This window comes from Zeugodacus cucurbitae, chromosome 6, assembly GCF_028554725.1.
Source record: "Zeugodacus cucurbitae isolate PBARC_wt_2022May chromosome 6, idZeuCucr1.2, whole genome shotgun sequence".
NCBI lineage: Eukaryota > Metazoa > Arthropoda > Insecta > Diptera > Tephritidae > Zeugodacus > Zeugodacus cucurbitae.
In genome coordinates this window covers 65,834,825-65,852,832 of record NC_071671.1, presented here as the reverse complement: position 1 = coordinate 65,852,832, position 18,008 = coordinate 65,834,825, and the positions used below count along the sequence as shown (strand labels likewise).

Below are 18,008 nucleotides of genomic sequence, written 5' to 3'. Positions count from 1 at the left end.
TATAAAAATATTAAGCAGAAAAAAGACTTCTTGCTGAAAATTGTGGATTTTGTTGCAAGAATATCTTTTAGGCTATACCTTAAAAATATTTTGTAGAAGGCTTTCGTAATACTGACCATCTGACAGTAATTATCAATTAAGACAGAGAGACATTTATATAAACTAAATTATACAGCTAACTGAATCCACTAATCTCTTCCCTAACGGATCGATTTAACATATTTTAGTATTTTTATTTTTGCTATAAAACTCGTTGCCTCGAATTTCGTACCAAAAGATCCGATTCAAATAGTGTTCGCAAAGAGAGAAGCTTGCCTTGCTGTTACTCACTCGTATTTTTGATCATTAAATACCCGCTGCGTGAAGGGGAAATGAGTCGAGAAAGTCATAAAAAATAATTTACTATATGTATTTAAGATTGACTTGATTAGTTTCTCATTTATAATATAGTTAATCGACTACTGTGGGATTATCGACTACCGGTGCTATTGTAAGTGTCGATCAGTCGCTGAACCATTGACTGTGAATGCTGTTCCATCGTTCATTTGTCGACAAAAGTTAGCATTAACATTCTCTGACTTAAAATATTTATCATTTTCTGTTAATGCATGCAACTGTTAACATTCGACTGTTATTATCCACATTAAAACTAAATTTTAATCATGTGACTCACCCTATGGCTTCCTCATTTGAATTGGGCCAACAACAGCTGCAATGAGTGAAGAAGATGGCTGCTCATTTCTATTTTATTGCAGACTTTCCACAATTCTTGATACGCAAAGTACTCGTAATGCTAGCATAGGCAGCCATACTGACTTGCAATTAAAATCTATGCATTTGTTCATTAACTTACTGAAAAAATTATATTTGTATATACAATATTCACTTGTTCACTAATCAGCACTAAGATTGATATGAAAGATCTCACAGAACGAACACAAGAGCTGTAAGAAAAGCAGCTGCTCGTTCATATAACTTTCTTAATTTAAGCTTCGAATTATTAATCAACTGCCGTTGATTAACTATACAACACAATTTTTGAAAGAATCGCTTATTTTAGCAATACAAATTGATTTTGTCACAAATTTTATTTAATACCGCAGCAATGTTTCATTCATCACGCACGACAGCTAAAAATTGACTGAAACAACTGACATTCCAATAGTAAACGGAAGACAACTGACAGCCGTTAGCAAAACAAGCGGAAAAAGTATGGGACATTAAGAGGAGTTCCTCTTTAGTGAATTTCTAACTTAGCAGAGACACAAACCACTAACTGACATCCTACTACAGCGCCAACATTGTAAGCGGATGGACAAGGAAACAACTAGCCCATGAGAAATACAAAGCGTTTAAAAATAATACAATAAATCAACATTTTATTTAAAAAATATATATATAATTTAATTTTTCATTAATTCAATGATCTTATACAAATCACAGATACAAACGTTTGCCAACAAATCCTTTCATATTACGGCATTTAGTAAATAACGAAACCTTTTGGTTCTGGAAATAGATTATGGCGCGCCATCTTTAGGCGAAATACCTGTCTGTAATTCTTTCTCTTCCTTTGTGCTTATTTCGGAAATTCCGTTTGGTCAGTCGTTTTTTAGCTGCGGCCGGATTTAGTTGACGAGTTTGTTGGGACGACGCGTGTGTTCAATAAGAAAAGCAAAATTTCATTTTTAATAAGAAAATATGTGAATATGTTTTTTAAAAAGTGTAAAATAATGAGAATAAGAGTAGTGAGGTGTTGTTTCATAAAGAAAAATAAACAAAAAGCCGGAAAATATATAATTTCAATGAAAGCAATGTGCTGAAGGTGGCAAATGTCTAGCTGCGGCAAATAACAGTTCAATTTTATTCAGATAGAAATGTGAAAAGTGCTTGGAAAATGTGTGTCTCTATATCTATAATGTGTATTAATTAATTAAAGTTCAATTCGTGTGTGCAAATCTTTTTGTGTTTTCGCAAAGCCCTTGCATTTCAAGATGGCCGTTCGCCTGAGCAATTTAAGTGCGTTTCGCAGCAAAAGTTGTGTAAATCGCAGTTAAGCAATTCGCGTGCAGCCATATTGGCGAGTTAATACTTGTTGTTGGCCGAATTGCATGTAATAGCCAAAACGGGTGAGTCAAATGTTAAATTTATAATTTTTTTAACAGAAATGCTGTTAAGTGATAGAAAATGTTAGATATGCATTAAAGATAATGTTATATGACTTTTAATATATTCCTTTGAGAAATGATTAATTTTTGGTGGAATAAAAGGTTAATATAATCACCAATATTTTTATAAATTTAAATTAAGGTTTATAAATTATTACATTGGTACCAAACTTAACGATCGGAATTAAGGGCTTGTATGGAAAACTTCCGCATTATACTACATATCTTCACGAAATTTGGTGTGAGTTATTGCTCATAGAAATAATTTAATCTACGAAAAAATTGTTCGGATCGGTTCACTATAGCATATAGCTGCCATACAAACTGAACGATCGAAATCAAGGGCTTGTATGGAAAGCTTCCGCATTATACTACATATCTTCACGAAATTTGGTGTGAGTTATTGCTCATAGAATTAATTTAATCTCCGAAAAAATTGTTCGGATCGGTTCACTATAGCATATAGCTGCCATACAAACCGAACGATCGGAATCAATGGCTTGTATGGAAAATCTTCGCATTTGACGTGGTATCTTCACGAAATTTGGTGTGAGTTATTGCTCATAGAATTAATTTAATCTCCGAAAAAATTGTTCGGATCGGTTCACTATAGCATATAGCTGCCATACAAACCGAACGATCGGAATCAATGGCTTTTATGGAAAATCTTCGCATTTGACGTGGTATCTTCACGAAATTTGACATGGATTACTGCTTAAGGTAATAATATAATCTCCGAAGAAATTGTTCAGATCGGTTAACTATATAACCTTAATGTTTCTACCAAACAACCCGCTAAAAAGAATTAATAAAATGTTTTCTTTTTTTACTTACTTTTTCTTCTGTCTTTAGATTTGCTTAAACACATAGTTACTAAAATAAATGCACCTGTGAAGGGTATATTAGCTTCGGTATAGCCGAAGTTAACGTTTTTTCTTGTTTTTGTTCAATAAACAGATAACTATTTCTCTCAAACTTCATAAAAATGTCTAAGGAGTAATAATTTTGCATCGATGGCAATTTTCTCTATTAATTAAATACTTCACCTAAAAAAATATGAAATAAATAATACAGAGTTGCCATTTTTTCATGTTTATTCAATACAGCATCTATTTTTTATTATCTTATTTAATTAATGTCTATGAACTACTTACGAAATATGTAGAGAAATTGAATTTATAGCTAATACGAACATATTAATCTAAACACATTTCTCTTTGATATCCTTAGTTAGTAATAGCATATTCTAATAGTTAACAATTCAATTAAACAACTTATTCCTAAAGCGTTTGTATTATGGTATGCAATTTAATATTTACAAAAACGTGAATGTTTTTAATCAATCAATCAATAAAATCTGAACTATAGATACGATTTATAGTGAGAAAATTATTCTAAAAATGTTTTAAAAATGCAATTAAAGTATAAAACATAAATAAAGCACATAAAATAAATAAATATTTATCATTTATTACTATTTACATTTGCATAAATTTACATTTATTTATTTGCTTTTAATATTATTTCCTAATGATAACATTATATTTTAGCCTGCTTTCAAAATATATTTACAATTACAAACATGCAATTGGTTCTAGTATGTCTTTCTTGTGGATTTTATAGGTTTATTGTTTCGTATAGTGACATATTCTTCGGTAGACGCTCAAAATAATTGATAATTAACTCGAACGATCATTAAAATACTAAAAGAATAATCCACTGTGCTAGTTTATGGTTTATCAAAATGGTGAAAGCTCTATATCGCTTTATAATATCTAAATATATACAAATGATTAATGATAAAAATAAGAATAAAGCGTATATTCATAATATAAAAAAAATAAAAAAAAAACTTCCTAAAAACATTTTTTTTTTTTGTAAATTCTGTATGAAACAGGAAAACTACCAAAAATTTAAATATATTTTAGATCACGATCTCCTTTAAATCGGCGAGAGTGAATAACGGTCATTGTAAATGTATGGGATAATATCTCGACATAAAACATGGATCTGGAAATATTTGCTTGAAAAGCATCAGCTTTACGCTGAAAAAGTTAAAAACTGTGGAAAATAGATACACTTGTGATTTTCAAGAGCTTTAAGACTTTTCGCGAGCTCTGAAAGCTTCTCAAGTGAAGATTGAGTGATTGAAAGCTATTAAAGCACAGTTCACGTTATGAAGGCAAATAGATTGGTTTAAAAGTAGTACAAGCTTTATGAATGATAATAAAAAAGTGAAATTAATAAATAACTCAAGAGTTTTGCATGAATATATTTTTTTTTTATTTTTAAATAATATAGATAATTAAAACTATTAATGTATGCGTATATTCTAATTATCTATAAATATTAATTCATCTTTTAGCACAGCGGGAATGAACATGTTCTTATTTAAAATAAATTAAATGTAAATATTAAATTTTATAATTTTTTTTTTTTATTTTTTTTCCTTTTCTTGTCATGAAATTCAACACTTTTTTTGTATTTTTGTCGCTTTTAGTGTAATTATGTATATATGTGTGTGTAACTACTATAACTGACAATGTTTTACGGTTACACGATTTTTTTTTTACTTTTTTTCTTATTATTTACTACCATCGCTAGGCTTAAGCTTACTTTTAAACTTAGAAATAGTTATTGATTACATATTAAATATTCATGCACTTGCACTTGTGAATTATTAAACTAAATTTATATATATATAGTAATAGGTAGTTGGTTCATTTAAATGTAGTAGTTGAATTTAATTACATTTATAAGTATTTTTTTATATAAATAAAAACAAATAATTGGAAAAAATCAAATTATAAAAATAAGCGTTTTCAAAGTTATACAAAAATAACAAAAAATTATTTAAAACTAAATTATTTTTTTTTTGTAATTATAATTATAATAATTATTAATTTTTTTTTTTAACTTTAAGCATGCTTTAATATTGAATTAACACTAGATTTTCTTCGAGTAGTTAAATTCTGTTTTATAATTAAATAATTATATTTAAGCTTAAACTATTAGTTAATTTTGCTTAATTTCTGCAGCAATTCAACGCGCGCTCTATAAGACTTCAGTAGTACTTTTCAATATATATTACAATACATAAATTAAAAAAATATATCCTTTGGTATTATTTTTTATAGTGTAAGCGCATAGGCGCGTCATTTCTTCGCTTGGTATGAATGAAATACTATTTAAGCTTTTTTAACGGTTCTCTACTATATGCATATATACAATTCTAATATAAAGAAGTTGTGTTTATTTTTATGTTCTAGTCTGATTTGCAACCATTTATAGACGTCACTATATACATTTGCTGATTTGAAATGGATCTGCGTTTAGTAGCTTTCACCGAAGCGCTTCGATAAGCTTTAGGCATAATGAAAGCTTTCTAGCGCTTTCACTTGAGCGTCAGCTCTTCGAATATCTTGTTTTGGGTCAGTTACGGTTTCACGTTTCCATGCCAACTTTTTTTGGATTTCTAGTCTTGGGTGCAACAGCACTTTCACCAACAGAACCAAAAAATATTTAGGTATTTGTTTTCTTATAATGAACTTATCACTCACTTGCGCATGTTGCTATATATACAATAATTATATGCGTCTTTATCGTTTTCTAAATTTTAGCGTAAATATACAACTTAAGCGTCTAGTTTATTTTTTATAGTTTTGTTGTTCCCACGCTTAGCCGCCCCACCAACTCTATGTGGCAAGCGCAGGGCATATTGTGGATATTTTGGAATTCATTTTGCTTAGCAGCTGCTCCGTTGTGTGCGCTGCAGCGCTACAAACACACATACACAGTACCATTTAGGTATGTTTCTGTTTCTGTTCCCCTATTCAGTTTCTGTTTCTGTTACTATTTAATTCTCTCCCTAGCACTTGCGCCTTCCCTACACTACTATGTAGCTTCTTTTAAGACGCCGACATAACGGTATCACTTATAACGTTACTGTCATTTAGCGCACCGTTATTATTGATTGCTGTTAAAGCGTTGCCAACATTTTTGTTCAATTTTGTTGGCGAAGCTTCGTCAGTGCTGGTTGTGCTGGCCATATCAGCCATGTCCTCATCTTCGATGTCAGCGTCGGCACCACTGGTACCACCCGCGCTCATATCTTTTGCCTCATCTGCTGTCGCATCTGTTAATTCGTTGTTCTCCATGAGTTCGCTTTTATTTTGCTGAAGATCCGCTACTGAAGGAGCTCTGGAGTTGGTATTGTTAGCGGTATTGGCGATTAGTACACCCGAGTACTTAACGCCATTCAATTCGAGGTTTACAGTCAATTGTTGTTCGCCATTAGCGTTGGTGCCTGTGTAGAATAGAGAAAAAGGAGTTTTACTAACGATGTTTTCAAAAATAACGGAGAAATTCGAAAGCTTTAAAGATACATATGTACGTTCTTGAGAGCTTTTATAATTTTAAATTTTGTACTCACCATTACGCGCCACACGGAATTGCATGCCCGAAAGCAGATTTAATGCGTCTTCCACGCCACCTAAACTGGGGCTATTGGATTGAGCGCGTCCAGCACCACCACTGCTGCAATCCATCGCTGATGCGCCACCATTATTTTGTTGCTTCGACAGGTGAATCTTCTTTGTAGACACCGGTGAAATGTGACCGCTCGCACTGCCACCACAAGCACCATTGTCATTGGCGCTGTCGACGCCACCGCCACCAGCCGAAACCGCGCTGGTCGAGGGAGAATTTTCGATGGCCGAGTCATCAGACTTGTCATGATTGCCGCTCGTATTGTTGACGAGATGTTGATGGTGGGGCATTTGTAGATTGTGTGGCAAGTGATGCAGCTGATGGAGATGATGTTGTTGAAGATGATGACCATTCAATGCTGGGCGTTCGGACTCTTCGTCTTGTGCCATTGAGTTGTTGGTGGTGTTGTGCGTATCAGCGTCATCATCGCCATCCTCACCATCGGAGTCTTGTGGCAGATGATTGTTGCTGTGGTTCTGTTGATGGAAATTGGCGGCAGCCGCGGCTGCTGCTGCTGCAGCCATGCCGGGTGGTAGATAAAAACCAGTTGGGAAGTTGAGTGCACCACGTTTCGCTGGCGGTGATTGGTTATGGAAATCGTCGCGATCGCATGGCTCCGGCGATTGTTCGCGTTCACGCTCGCGTTTGATGTTGTTGATATTTGGCGGTGAGTCGGAAAGGTTGAGTGCTTCACTGCTAGAAAAATGCGAAGAAAGCGAAAATAGTGTTTAGTATGGTTGCAAAACGCAATAACTTAAGAGAAAGATATACAGTTGAGTCAACAGATGGCGCGCTGGCGATTAAATGCACAACTGTTCAACTAAAATACTTCAGATACTCACTTTTGTTCGTTTAGACTTGGCACGCCCATTGCATTTACTCCACCGATATTCGCCGCTCCGGCCACATTTCCCTGTGGTGAGGTGTTTATCGATGTTGGCGGGCTGGTGTTGTTGTGATACATTTGCCAAAATGCGACGCGCGAAATATCCAATGCGTTCATAGCCTCATGATTGACAGGTTCCGGACTTGCTGAATGTTGATGCTGCTGTTGTTTCATGTGCGCCGCATTACCGCTGCCAGCTGCACTGACACGCGCCAAAGCCGCTGCATCGGCACCCACAACACCGCCCACATTGCCACTAGCAGCTGCAGCTGCCGCCACCGCCGCCGCAGCGGCGTTGTTCTGCTGCTCCTTCTTCACCTGTATCAATTTGATATATTCCATCATGCGCTGCTCAAATTCGTGCGTCATCAGATTTGGCATTTGACCGAAGGAGGGCGCCATCAGTCTGTGGTGTGCGGCGGCAGCTGCAGCCGCGGCTTGCGCTTGCTGATTATTGGCGGCGTGTGTGACAAGCGCCAACGGTGACATTTGCTGTATGCTTCCCGGCAATGTTGGACGTCCAATTTGCGGCTGCAGTGAAGGAAGGGAAGAAACAAAGAAAGGAGATCGTTTAGTTTTGTTGCAAAGTAGATGGAAATTGTGTTTGCTTTACTCACCATTTGCATTTGAGTATGCATAGCCTCGTATTGCCCGTAACTGGAGCGACGACCCTCACGCCGATTGCCGTCAATGGCCGCCTGCAGCTCAGCCGGTGTGCTCAGATTCTTCTTATCGCATTCGTATGGATAAAGGTATTTCATGTATCTGTAAGTGAAGAGAGAGAGAGGAAAATATGGAATTTAGTTGAGTGTTAAAAATAGCTGTATAAAAAGCTTTCAAAGCTGAGCTTGAAAGTTTTGTATTCTTCAAATTCGAAAATACATAACATATTAAATATTTATTAAAGGATGATGTCGAAAAACGATCTATAAATGATCATTGAGATCACTTCATTTTCTATTCTCGTTCATTTGAATTCTAAGCTTCTTTTATCGAGTTTCAATCTTACATAGGAGAATTATAAATGATTCTATATGCATTTTAAAGATGAATTCATATTATTTAAATACTGTTAAAGACATTTTCATCTTTTATGTTCCTTTGTACAGTTTTTATATAATACTGCAATCGTCTCTTTTCTAGAAAGACAACCCACACCTACGAAATGACTCAGCTAAATTGTCAATGAAATGAAAATAAAAACCTTTATCAAGTATTCTACCTTTTATTGTGAGTCTTAATCAAAAATTTGCATTACTTTCATTTATGCCGCCACCTTTACAAAAAAAAAACGCTTCACCGGCGTATTAATTGAGATGAATAAATAAAAAATATACGAATATTTGATGCATGAACCATGTCATCAGACTTCAGGCTCGAAACCTCAACAAAATGATCACTCTAAGAGGCGAATGATAATCATCTCTGCGTTTCGTTGGACCTAAATCAACAAAACAACTCAATTGTTGCACTTAGCCAGCAACTGCGCGACGATTCACATACAAGTAGAATAGGCAGCGGCAAGCGAAGTGTGGGAAAGAGAAGAAGACAAAGTGGAAGAGTTAGAAATAATAAGACACAAACTTGAGTGACGTGACAAAATGCAAATGCGAAATCTCCAAATGAGTAAACATGACGATCGGCCGGCAAGAGCAGAGACGACAAGAGAGACACTATCGTAGCCAAAGTATGAGCCTTGTAGTTGTATAAAAGAAATGTTTATTAAATATTTAAATAATAGCGTACGTGTAGTACCAACGCCATTAATTGACTGAGTCAGGTATTACAATGATCATTTGTGGATGCTGTGAACGTTGATCATCATCCGAAGATCGTTGGTCGTTGACGTTTTGAATTGCAGCAGCCACTTTAGAGTGGCGGTTTCGGCGTTGTTGTTGGTTGCAGTTGCAGGCAGAGTTGTGCAGCCTTTGATTGTGTTAATTAAATTAAAAGAACGCTAATGGAAGCCAACACAAATATGAGCGCATAAGCGAAAAACAAAGCGTTGAGAAACCGTGTGGCATGGTGCTTGCCGCGCCATGTTTGGAGAAGGCCGGAGACGACGCAAACGGCAAACGCGGCGCTACGGTGTGTTATGTTGTAGTAAATGGGCAATATGCAAATGAAATAAATAACTGCAACGCATGCGCAAGAAACAGCGGCGACGAAAGGGGTACTGTTGACAGGTGTTTGTTTTAAGGACAGTGACAGCGAAGTTTGGTTCGAGGAAGGATAATGTTTTAGTTGATTTTTGAAGCTGATAGATTTTTCGGATCTGCATACAAGGGAAAAAGTAAGTTTTGAGACGAAGAAGTAGAAGGAACATACATTCAAAAGTTAATCTAAAGTTGAGCTTTAAAGCTTTCATGGCCATATTTAATACATATTCTAAAAACAGGTTTTAAGTTCCAAACATTTTGAGGTTAGGTTCCCAAATCAATAACTAAGTACTAAAAAGATTTCAGAGAGTTTTAATAAAGCTTTTCTTTGGCAATTTAAGACTTCTTCTTATTATTAAATGTGGTTTTCTTTAATTGAGTCCAAATAAATCCATGAGTCTGCTGAATTTTTAGGGTCTGAGAGAGTCTGTCTTTCTTTTGTAGACTCTTAATAATATGTGACGCCCATGTCTAGACGGCATCTTCAGCTTGTCGGCACCTCAAGCGGCATATCTCGAATAAAAGTAAATACGGTTGTATGTGCTTATTTGCATATGTACATATGTATGTAAGTGTTTCCATTTGCCGACATCGACTGGTGGTAATTGCACCATTACCGATTCAGGTGTTTACACACATCAAATGTCTGTCCAGACACTAGCAACATGTGCACGTTCACTGCAATACATGCGCATATCAGCTCTCTCACACACATACATATCTATCCCTCACTCACACGGATGCATTTTAATGCAAATAAAACGCAGCTATGCAGGCTGATCAATGGTGCTAATAAATGTATGTTGTTGTTGTTGTTAAGTTGCTTTTGTTGTTTATTGCGGAACTTTTGTTGTTTTTAGCAGTTGCCAGTCAAATTAAAATTTCAACAGCGAATAGCGAATAAATAACAACAACAAAAATAATAAAATAATTAGCATTTAAAATAGTAATGATTACCATCATAATGGCGTTAGTAATGTATGTAGCTGAAGTACCATAAAATACTAATGAGTGTTATGACGGTTGCTAGCACCATCGTCCTCCAGCTAGCCTCCGGTGTTTATATAAGAAATCTTCCTGTCTACTTTATATCAGCCAACAGCTGAGTACATATAAATGTAGAGACTAACTAAATAGTCGAGCACTCACTTGAACCCTTTTTGCACTTGGCAACACAAACATACATACATACATGCATATAAAGGTCTAGGAGCTAACTCAACTGCAGCCTGTTGCTTCCTTTGCATTTCGATTTCATATTTACACGGCAATTCAAGTGAAACAACCATCTGCTCAAAGTGCACAACAAAACAACAACACACAGCTGTTGATCATCGGCAACGCAAGGATCTTTGCAGTCGTCTGTTATTTACTGGCTATCAACGACGCACAGATCATTGATCATACAAGCCCAAAAGCCCTCAACACGCTAGAGTCATGGCTAATTGTTGGCTTAAACGCGCTCAATCTGACTTTCCTCCTCCTTAACTCTTTACCCTTTTTGCTCTTAATATTCTATTTCTTTTATTTGTCCTTCCTTTGCCTTTGTATAACATCTCTTACTCTTGCATGTTTGTTTTAGTTTCCCAGCATCTTGTTGCTACAACAAACAGAGAACTCGCATCTTTCCTTGTAACATTGGCACGCAATGTCCGTTACATTTGCATATAAATGAGAGTATATGTGAGTGTGTGTGTGTAACCGTGCGTGTTTGAGAAACCATCTTAATTGTTTATTGTTGACTGATTTCTGTAGTGTTTATTAATTAAATGCAAAATAATGCATTCACCGGCCGGAACTCTTGACTTCAGTGTGTAGTGCAGCATGTGAGAGATTGGCTTTCGGGCCGATGCGGAGCAAATAGGAGGAGATGGTATCAAACATGCTTATATAACATCGACTTTTGAGCTAGCAAATAGTCAAGGTGTTCGCTATAAAATCCATAGAGACCAGAAAAGTTGGTTTTCTAAGAACTGCGTACAGGATAAACTCATTTTCTACGATTCAATACGAATAAAAAAATAAAAAATCTGGGATTGGGAATTGAAAGAACTTTTGGAAGGAAACTTTTCTGCTCATAAATAAAATTTGGAGGGACTTGTAAGAATTCTAACAAAAATTTTGGGGAATCTAATGTAATAACAACAAGAAGATTTTAAAAACATGAATCTAAAAATAATAACTAAAAACACAAGAAAAGGAGAAAGAAAAAGAAATAGAGAGAGAAATAGAACGAACTGTATTTTGAAAGAAAGTTTAACATAAAGGCCGATGGACAAGTATAGGGGAATGATTGGTTGAATAAATCAATTGAATGAAAAAGTAATGTGAAAGAAAACACAAAAAAGTGAAAAATAAATAAAATTACAACGAAAAAAGCACGATAAAAATACAAAAAAAAATAACAACAAAAAATGTGGCTTAAAAGGAAAGTTATCACGTAACAAGCTAACCAACTAAAATAAAAAAAATACAAATTTTAATTCAGAAAAAAATGTTTGGCCACACGAACAATGTGATAAAATATGCAATATGAAGCTTGCGCCAATATTTATCTGCAGCCACTTAAAAAAAAAAAAAATAATGACAGTTTTTATGCAGCCATTATTGAGAAAGGGAATTTTGATGCGTGCCATAAATTGCGCTGTAATTTATAAAAAATACACAATAATTTCGTTTAAATGCTATAATTATGAGTTTGTATTGTACTCGTTTTTTTTTCTATGGCAAAAATTAGTGAAATAAGGTATGTGGCGCTTTTAATCCATGTCGCTTTTTGTGTGGCATGCAAATATTTTTTGGAAGAAAAAAAATACTTGGAATGCATGAATTGCGTAAAAATTAATCAAATGAATTAAAAAAAAATAAATAAACAAATATTTAAAAAAAAATAAATAAACAAATATTTAAAAAAAATAAATAAACAAATATTTAAAAAATATAAATAAAAACATTTAAAAAAATTAATAAAATAATAATAATAATTTCGAAAAAATATTTTTTAAATTTAAAAAAGTTAAATGAAATAAAATTTTTAAATATAATTTTTTTCTTAAAACAGTTTTAATTTTTTTCATAAAAAGAACTTTAATTTTATAAAAAGAATTTTAAATTTAAACCTTTTTATTAAAAAAATTCTTAAAATTTTAAAAGTTGAATGAAACAAAATTTTTTAAATTTAATTTTTTAATAAAAAAACATAACAATTTTTTTTATTTTATTTTTTTTATTTATTTTAAAAATTTGTAATTTTTTATTTTTAAAATTTTTAATTTTTTATTTTTAAAATTTTTTATTTTAAAAAATTTTAATTAAACGAAAATAGTTTTTATATCAAACAACTTTTTTATTTTTTTTTCTACTTATGCCATTTTCATTACAATACTCATGCGATTCCGCAAAACCTCATAATTAATTTTATTTCCATAAATAAACTAATACTAATTCTGGGTCATCTTCAAAGTCACTAACACACATAAACAATTCCGCCATTTTTTCTTTTATTTTATTTTTGCTTTGCTTGAAGGCGATAAATCTCTTAGTTAATTGAATTTTTCATTATTTCGCGATTTTCTTGTTTCTTGCCGCCGCCCGCTCATATTTCTACAATCAATCGTTTTTGTTGCCGCTACAGTTTTTTCAATTAGTGAAATAATACTATTTATTATGGTTTGTCTAATTGAAATTCGAAATTGGCGGAATATATAACAATTTGAAGGCTTGTGAGTATCAAGGCGTTTGTGAATTAATGGAGTGGGCGTGCTAATTCTCACGCACGTTTGCTGTGATGAGCGGCACACGAAGTGGATCATTTTACTTACAAATATGTATTTATAGGGTCATAATAGTTTTTTAAAAATTAAAAAAATTATTGAAAAGAAAAAATATAAGAAGTTTCTAAATTCACTCAAGATTACTAAAAATATATGAAGGACATGAGAACTAATGATAAATCAAAATGGTAGGTCTTAAAACAATTCCAGTGCTCTATCTTAGTCCAAACTGACTTCTATGTATTTTTGTTTTAATCTTCGGTATGCAATTTTTTCCCATCGACTGTTTGATGGACAGCTCCATACACATTTAAATACTTGTATGGCATGCCCACATATTAGCATCTCTAAATGAACGCCTTTTTTATGCGACGCAATAATTTAAGTAAAAATTGAAATTTAATTAAAGCCTCGTGGTCGTTAAGACGAAAGGCAGTCACACCAAAAAACCGCAGAGCAGCAGCCATAAATGAGTAAACGTATTACAAATATAATATATATTTTATGTGAGGCGTTGCCAGGGAGGCAAAAAAAAAAACAAACTTAAATAACAATAAAATTAAATATGAAAAGAGACGCAAAAAAAACAGAAAAAAAAAGAAAATGGAGAAAAGGTAGCGAAAAGTAGTAAAAGCAAAATAGTACAAAACAAAAACAACAACAACAAATATATTTGCACATTTTATTTGTATGTGTATGTGTGACAAGTGATATTCGAGCGCATTTTCGTGTGCTTTTTATGCGCTACTACTCTCGGGTGCTTTATGGCTGTGCAAAAGCTTTCACGTAGTCTTCATGTATTAAGATGTGTGTGTGTATACTCTTTGCACTTACTGTTTACGCTGGCATTCGTAGACGAAATGCAATTGTTGCTTATGTTATTGTACATATTATTATTTCGCTTGCAACACAGCGCAAAGACATTAATGCGAATGGCAACAAATAAAGCCAACATTTTTATGATCTGTTATTAGCAATTGTAAATTATGGCATGAGTACTAAAAAAAAAAGTTGCCAGCCATTATCTGACGGTTGTACAACAACAACAACAACAGTTGCTTGTTGCATGTAGTGGCACATAGTGAGTTAAAAGGGCTTGGGGGGTAGTAAGGAGGGCTTATATAAAGCTGGGATTTGTATGTTTGTATATTTGTATACATTGCATAGACAAATGTATGAAAGCACAAATCAGGTGTAAATAATTTTTTTTATCGCACTAAAAATGCATTTCTCTAGCAAACCGACATCTACCAGACACATTTGCTGTGAATTATTTGCGTGAAAAAAGCAGCCAGACTGAAAGTAACCGTTATACACTGAACAACTTGACTTCCACGCATAGAAATACAACCACACATGTGAGTGTTTGTGTGTGTGTGTTTACTGCTAAAGCAAAGCTTAAATTTCAAAAATTTTAATTATAAGCTACTCGCAGCCACTTTGTTGCATGCCACAATGGGGTAAGTCATTTTAAGCGAGACATAACTTATTCTATAATTTGTTAATGCCGCTGCAGACGACTGACGACTGACGTTCAGCACTTGACTCTGCTGCACGTCCGCTTACGGCTAGACAGTCAGTTAGTTAGTTAGTTGGTTATTTAGCCAGTTAGCAAGAAGCCACAAATGTCTTTTGTGGCAATAAAAAAAAATGTGAAATAAAAATTTTAAAATAAAATAAAATGCAATAAAAAGAATCGCTCGCTGCAGCAAAGCTTTAGTTTTCCATATACACATGTAGGTATATTTGCGGTTGCAAGCATTTGTGGCATGCAACTGCATAATAGTTTTTCTGATTGTTGTTTGTTGTTGCTGTTGTTGTGGAAAAGGGCGCAACCAAAACGTTTGCCACATAAAATATGTCATCAACTCGACATTAATGCAACAACACGGGCCAACAAGACGCTGTGCTCTTTGGTGGCAATGTGGCCATTATGCACATTCAAGTATACAGACAGAAATATTTGTGTTTGTTAGTTTTTAACTCGTCTGTTACTTTTTTACACACATTTATTTGTGCTTAAATTCAGACACACGCGTTGCAAATCTTTTATGCCAGTTTATTGCACTTTTGTGGAAAACAAAAAAAAACCGTGAAAGAGTTAGCTTTGTTACTGCTTTGAATATTTTTGTAGCCATTTCAAATAAATTTAGCTGGGAAGTGCGCAAAAAGTTCAAGATATATTCGGAAAAATATTATTTTGTCTGGAAACGGTTTCTTAGCTGTACTCTGTAAGCTGAAACTAGAGCTCTTAATCATTAATCTGGTGGCATTAAAATTTTTTTAAATATTATAAAAAAAATTAAGAAAAAAAAGAATTGAAAAAAAAATTAATTAATTTAAAATATAATTAAAAAAAAACCATATTTTTTTTAAATAAATTTTTTGTTCACTTTTTTTTAAGTGTCTAACTTTTTTTACACGGATATATTTCATCACAGTGTGATAATTTATCAGTCGTAAATCTGAAGGCAGTATTGACACTTGGAAATGTCTTTTCTAAGCTTTTTAACATTTTCTAACCATTCTACTCTCTTTGCCAATTTATAAATATTAAATTTTCCAAAAATTAGTCTCTTTTAGATATTTTCCTTCTTAAGCTTTTACAAGAGGAATTCGATCTCGTTCATTTTAGACCCAGATAACACGATTTTTCGTTTTTATTTTCCAAAAAAATTGAATATTCGAGCATTTTTTAAGGTTATGTTGATCAGATATCCGGCATATTTTTCGTTTATGGTTACGATTCTAAGATATCCAATGTAACGGCCTATAATGAATGAGAAACTCTCTTAAGACTAATCCTAAAAGTATGCTTCGATCAATTAGTTGACAACATATCACTGATTATCCCAAGCCAAAACCCCAACAAGGTATCAGATCAATCACAAGCTCTTAAAACTCTCGTTCTCAATTACTTCGAATTCAAAATTTGTTTTTTTCTTTTTTAATAAATTTCATTTAAAACATTAAAACCAAACATTATCTACTTACTGTGTTCTCAATGTGAATGCCGCACTTGTTATGCTTGAGGGTAAATGTAGACCCTTAATGATTTCCTGCCATAATTTCTTATTGATAACATCAACAAGACCGCCACGTGCTATAACCAAATTATATAGCTCGTATAAATCCAAAACCGATTTCGCCATTATCGGTAAGCGATTGATGGGTGTGCCTGGAAATGAGAAGAGGAAGAGAAGGGTTTAGATAAATAAAATTTCATTATCATTTAAAAATATGCCTAAAAATTAAAAAAAATCCTCAATAGAAATTTACTATTAAGGATACATTGATATTATATTATTTTAGAAAATATTTTCATACAAATAAAAGTAACTTAAAAAATACAAATTTTATTTGGAAAACTATATTTGCGGCCACTTTCCCATTAAGTTAACATCAAAATGAATTAATAATGATTTTCCATAATTTCATAAACTCGTTGAGAATTCCAAGCCAACCCTAAATTGACGAACAAAAAAATGTTGTCGTGCAAATTTGAACTTTCTCAATTATTATTATTAATATTTATGATTGCGAATATTAAATGTGCTTAAATAAATATTTGCTTACAATATTTACTGTTATTTCACTGCTAAGTGATTAAGATATAATTTTCTAAAAACAAATATAAACACAGACTACAAATCAAATATATGTATTTACGGTAGAAATAAGGGAGAAGTGATAATAGAAAATAAAAATATGCCAGTATGCAGACTTTGTTGTTGCAATAAAAGCAACAAATGCAATAAAAATTTTATAGCAAACAGATATACATAGATGTACATGGATACAGTAATCGTAAATAGTATGTTGTATATAGACAATAAGTAGCGTAGCTAATGGCAAGTACAAACAAATGTAACAACAACAGCAATAACACAGTGAATCACAAACAATTAATGAAATGAAAACAGATATAAAAACGTGAAAATACATGCCTACAACAACAATAATAAAAATCAATGAAAAATTTCAAATAGACGAATGAAAAACGAAATTTTAATTGCTGGCAATCAATTTAATTACAGTTCAATTATCAACGAATGATCATAAGAAAAACAACAACAGCAATAAGTAGCTACGGCAATGCTCCGAATCACACACACACTCAACTCATCTCATAAAACTAGAAAAAAATAAAAATAAAACAAAATCGAATTAACACCAAATGATCAAGTTTAAGCAAATGAACGGACGGACGGACAACAGGCAGTGAATCGCGCAAACTGGCTGACTGACGTTAAACGATCCATCGTCATAGTCGTCAACTACAACAACTTAACTACACTTACAAATACACTTTAACGCAAAACTATTGAATCTATGAACATACAAATCAAAACGATCGATCGGCTAGCGATCAAGCTTGATAATGATGATGATGCTGATGCTCAGGCTGATGAGGCACAGCGGCACTTATCGCCGCGTAATTGCTGGAAACGAAAGTGTTAAATGCTCGACTAAGCAGAACAACAACAAAACCAATAAAATAGATTTATCTGTAAAGCAAAAACAAAGTGGCTAT

The 18,008-nt window shown here is 33.2% G+C and overlaps 1 protein-coding gene across 2 annotated transcripts in view; it reads right to left on the bottom strand.

The window, feature by feature from the left end:
- Positions 1-5,585: 5,585 nt before the first annotated feature.
- Positions 5,586-18,008, bottom strand: part of LOC105211671 (protein dead ringer) — a 62,784-nt gene continuing 50,361 nt past the window's right edge. Inside the window, exons 7-11 of one of the 2 annotated variants that reach the window (XM_011183230.3) lie at positions 16,469-16,652; positions 8,160-8,307; positions 7,499-8,073; positions 6,601-7,352; positions 5,586-6,474 (exon numbers count right to left, since the gene is read on the bottom strand). In XM_011183230.3, coding sequence (XP_011181532.2) covers positions 6,077-6,474; positions 6,601-7,352; positions 7,499-8,073; positions 8,160-8,307; positions 16,469-16,652 — 2,057 coding nt within the window. In that variant the 3' untranslated portion in view covers positions 5,586-6,076. The remainder of the gene's footprint in view (positions 6,475-6,600; positions 7,353-7,498; positions 8,074-8,159; positions 8,308-16,468; positions 16,653-18,008) is intronic. The other variant, XM_011183231.3, reaches the window with a different exon arrangement.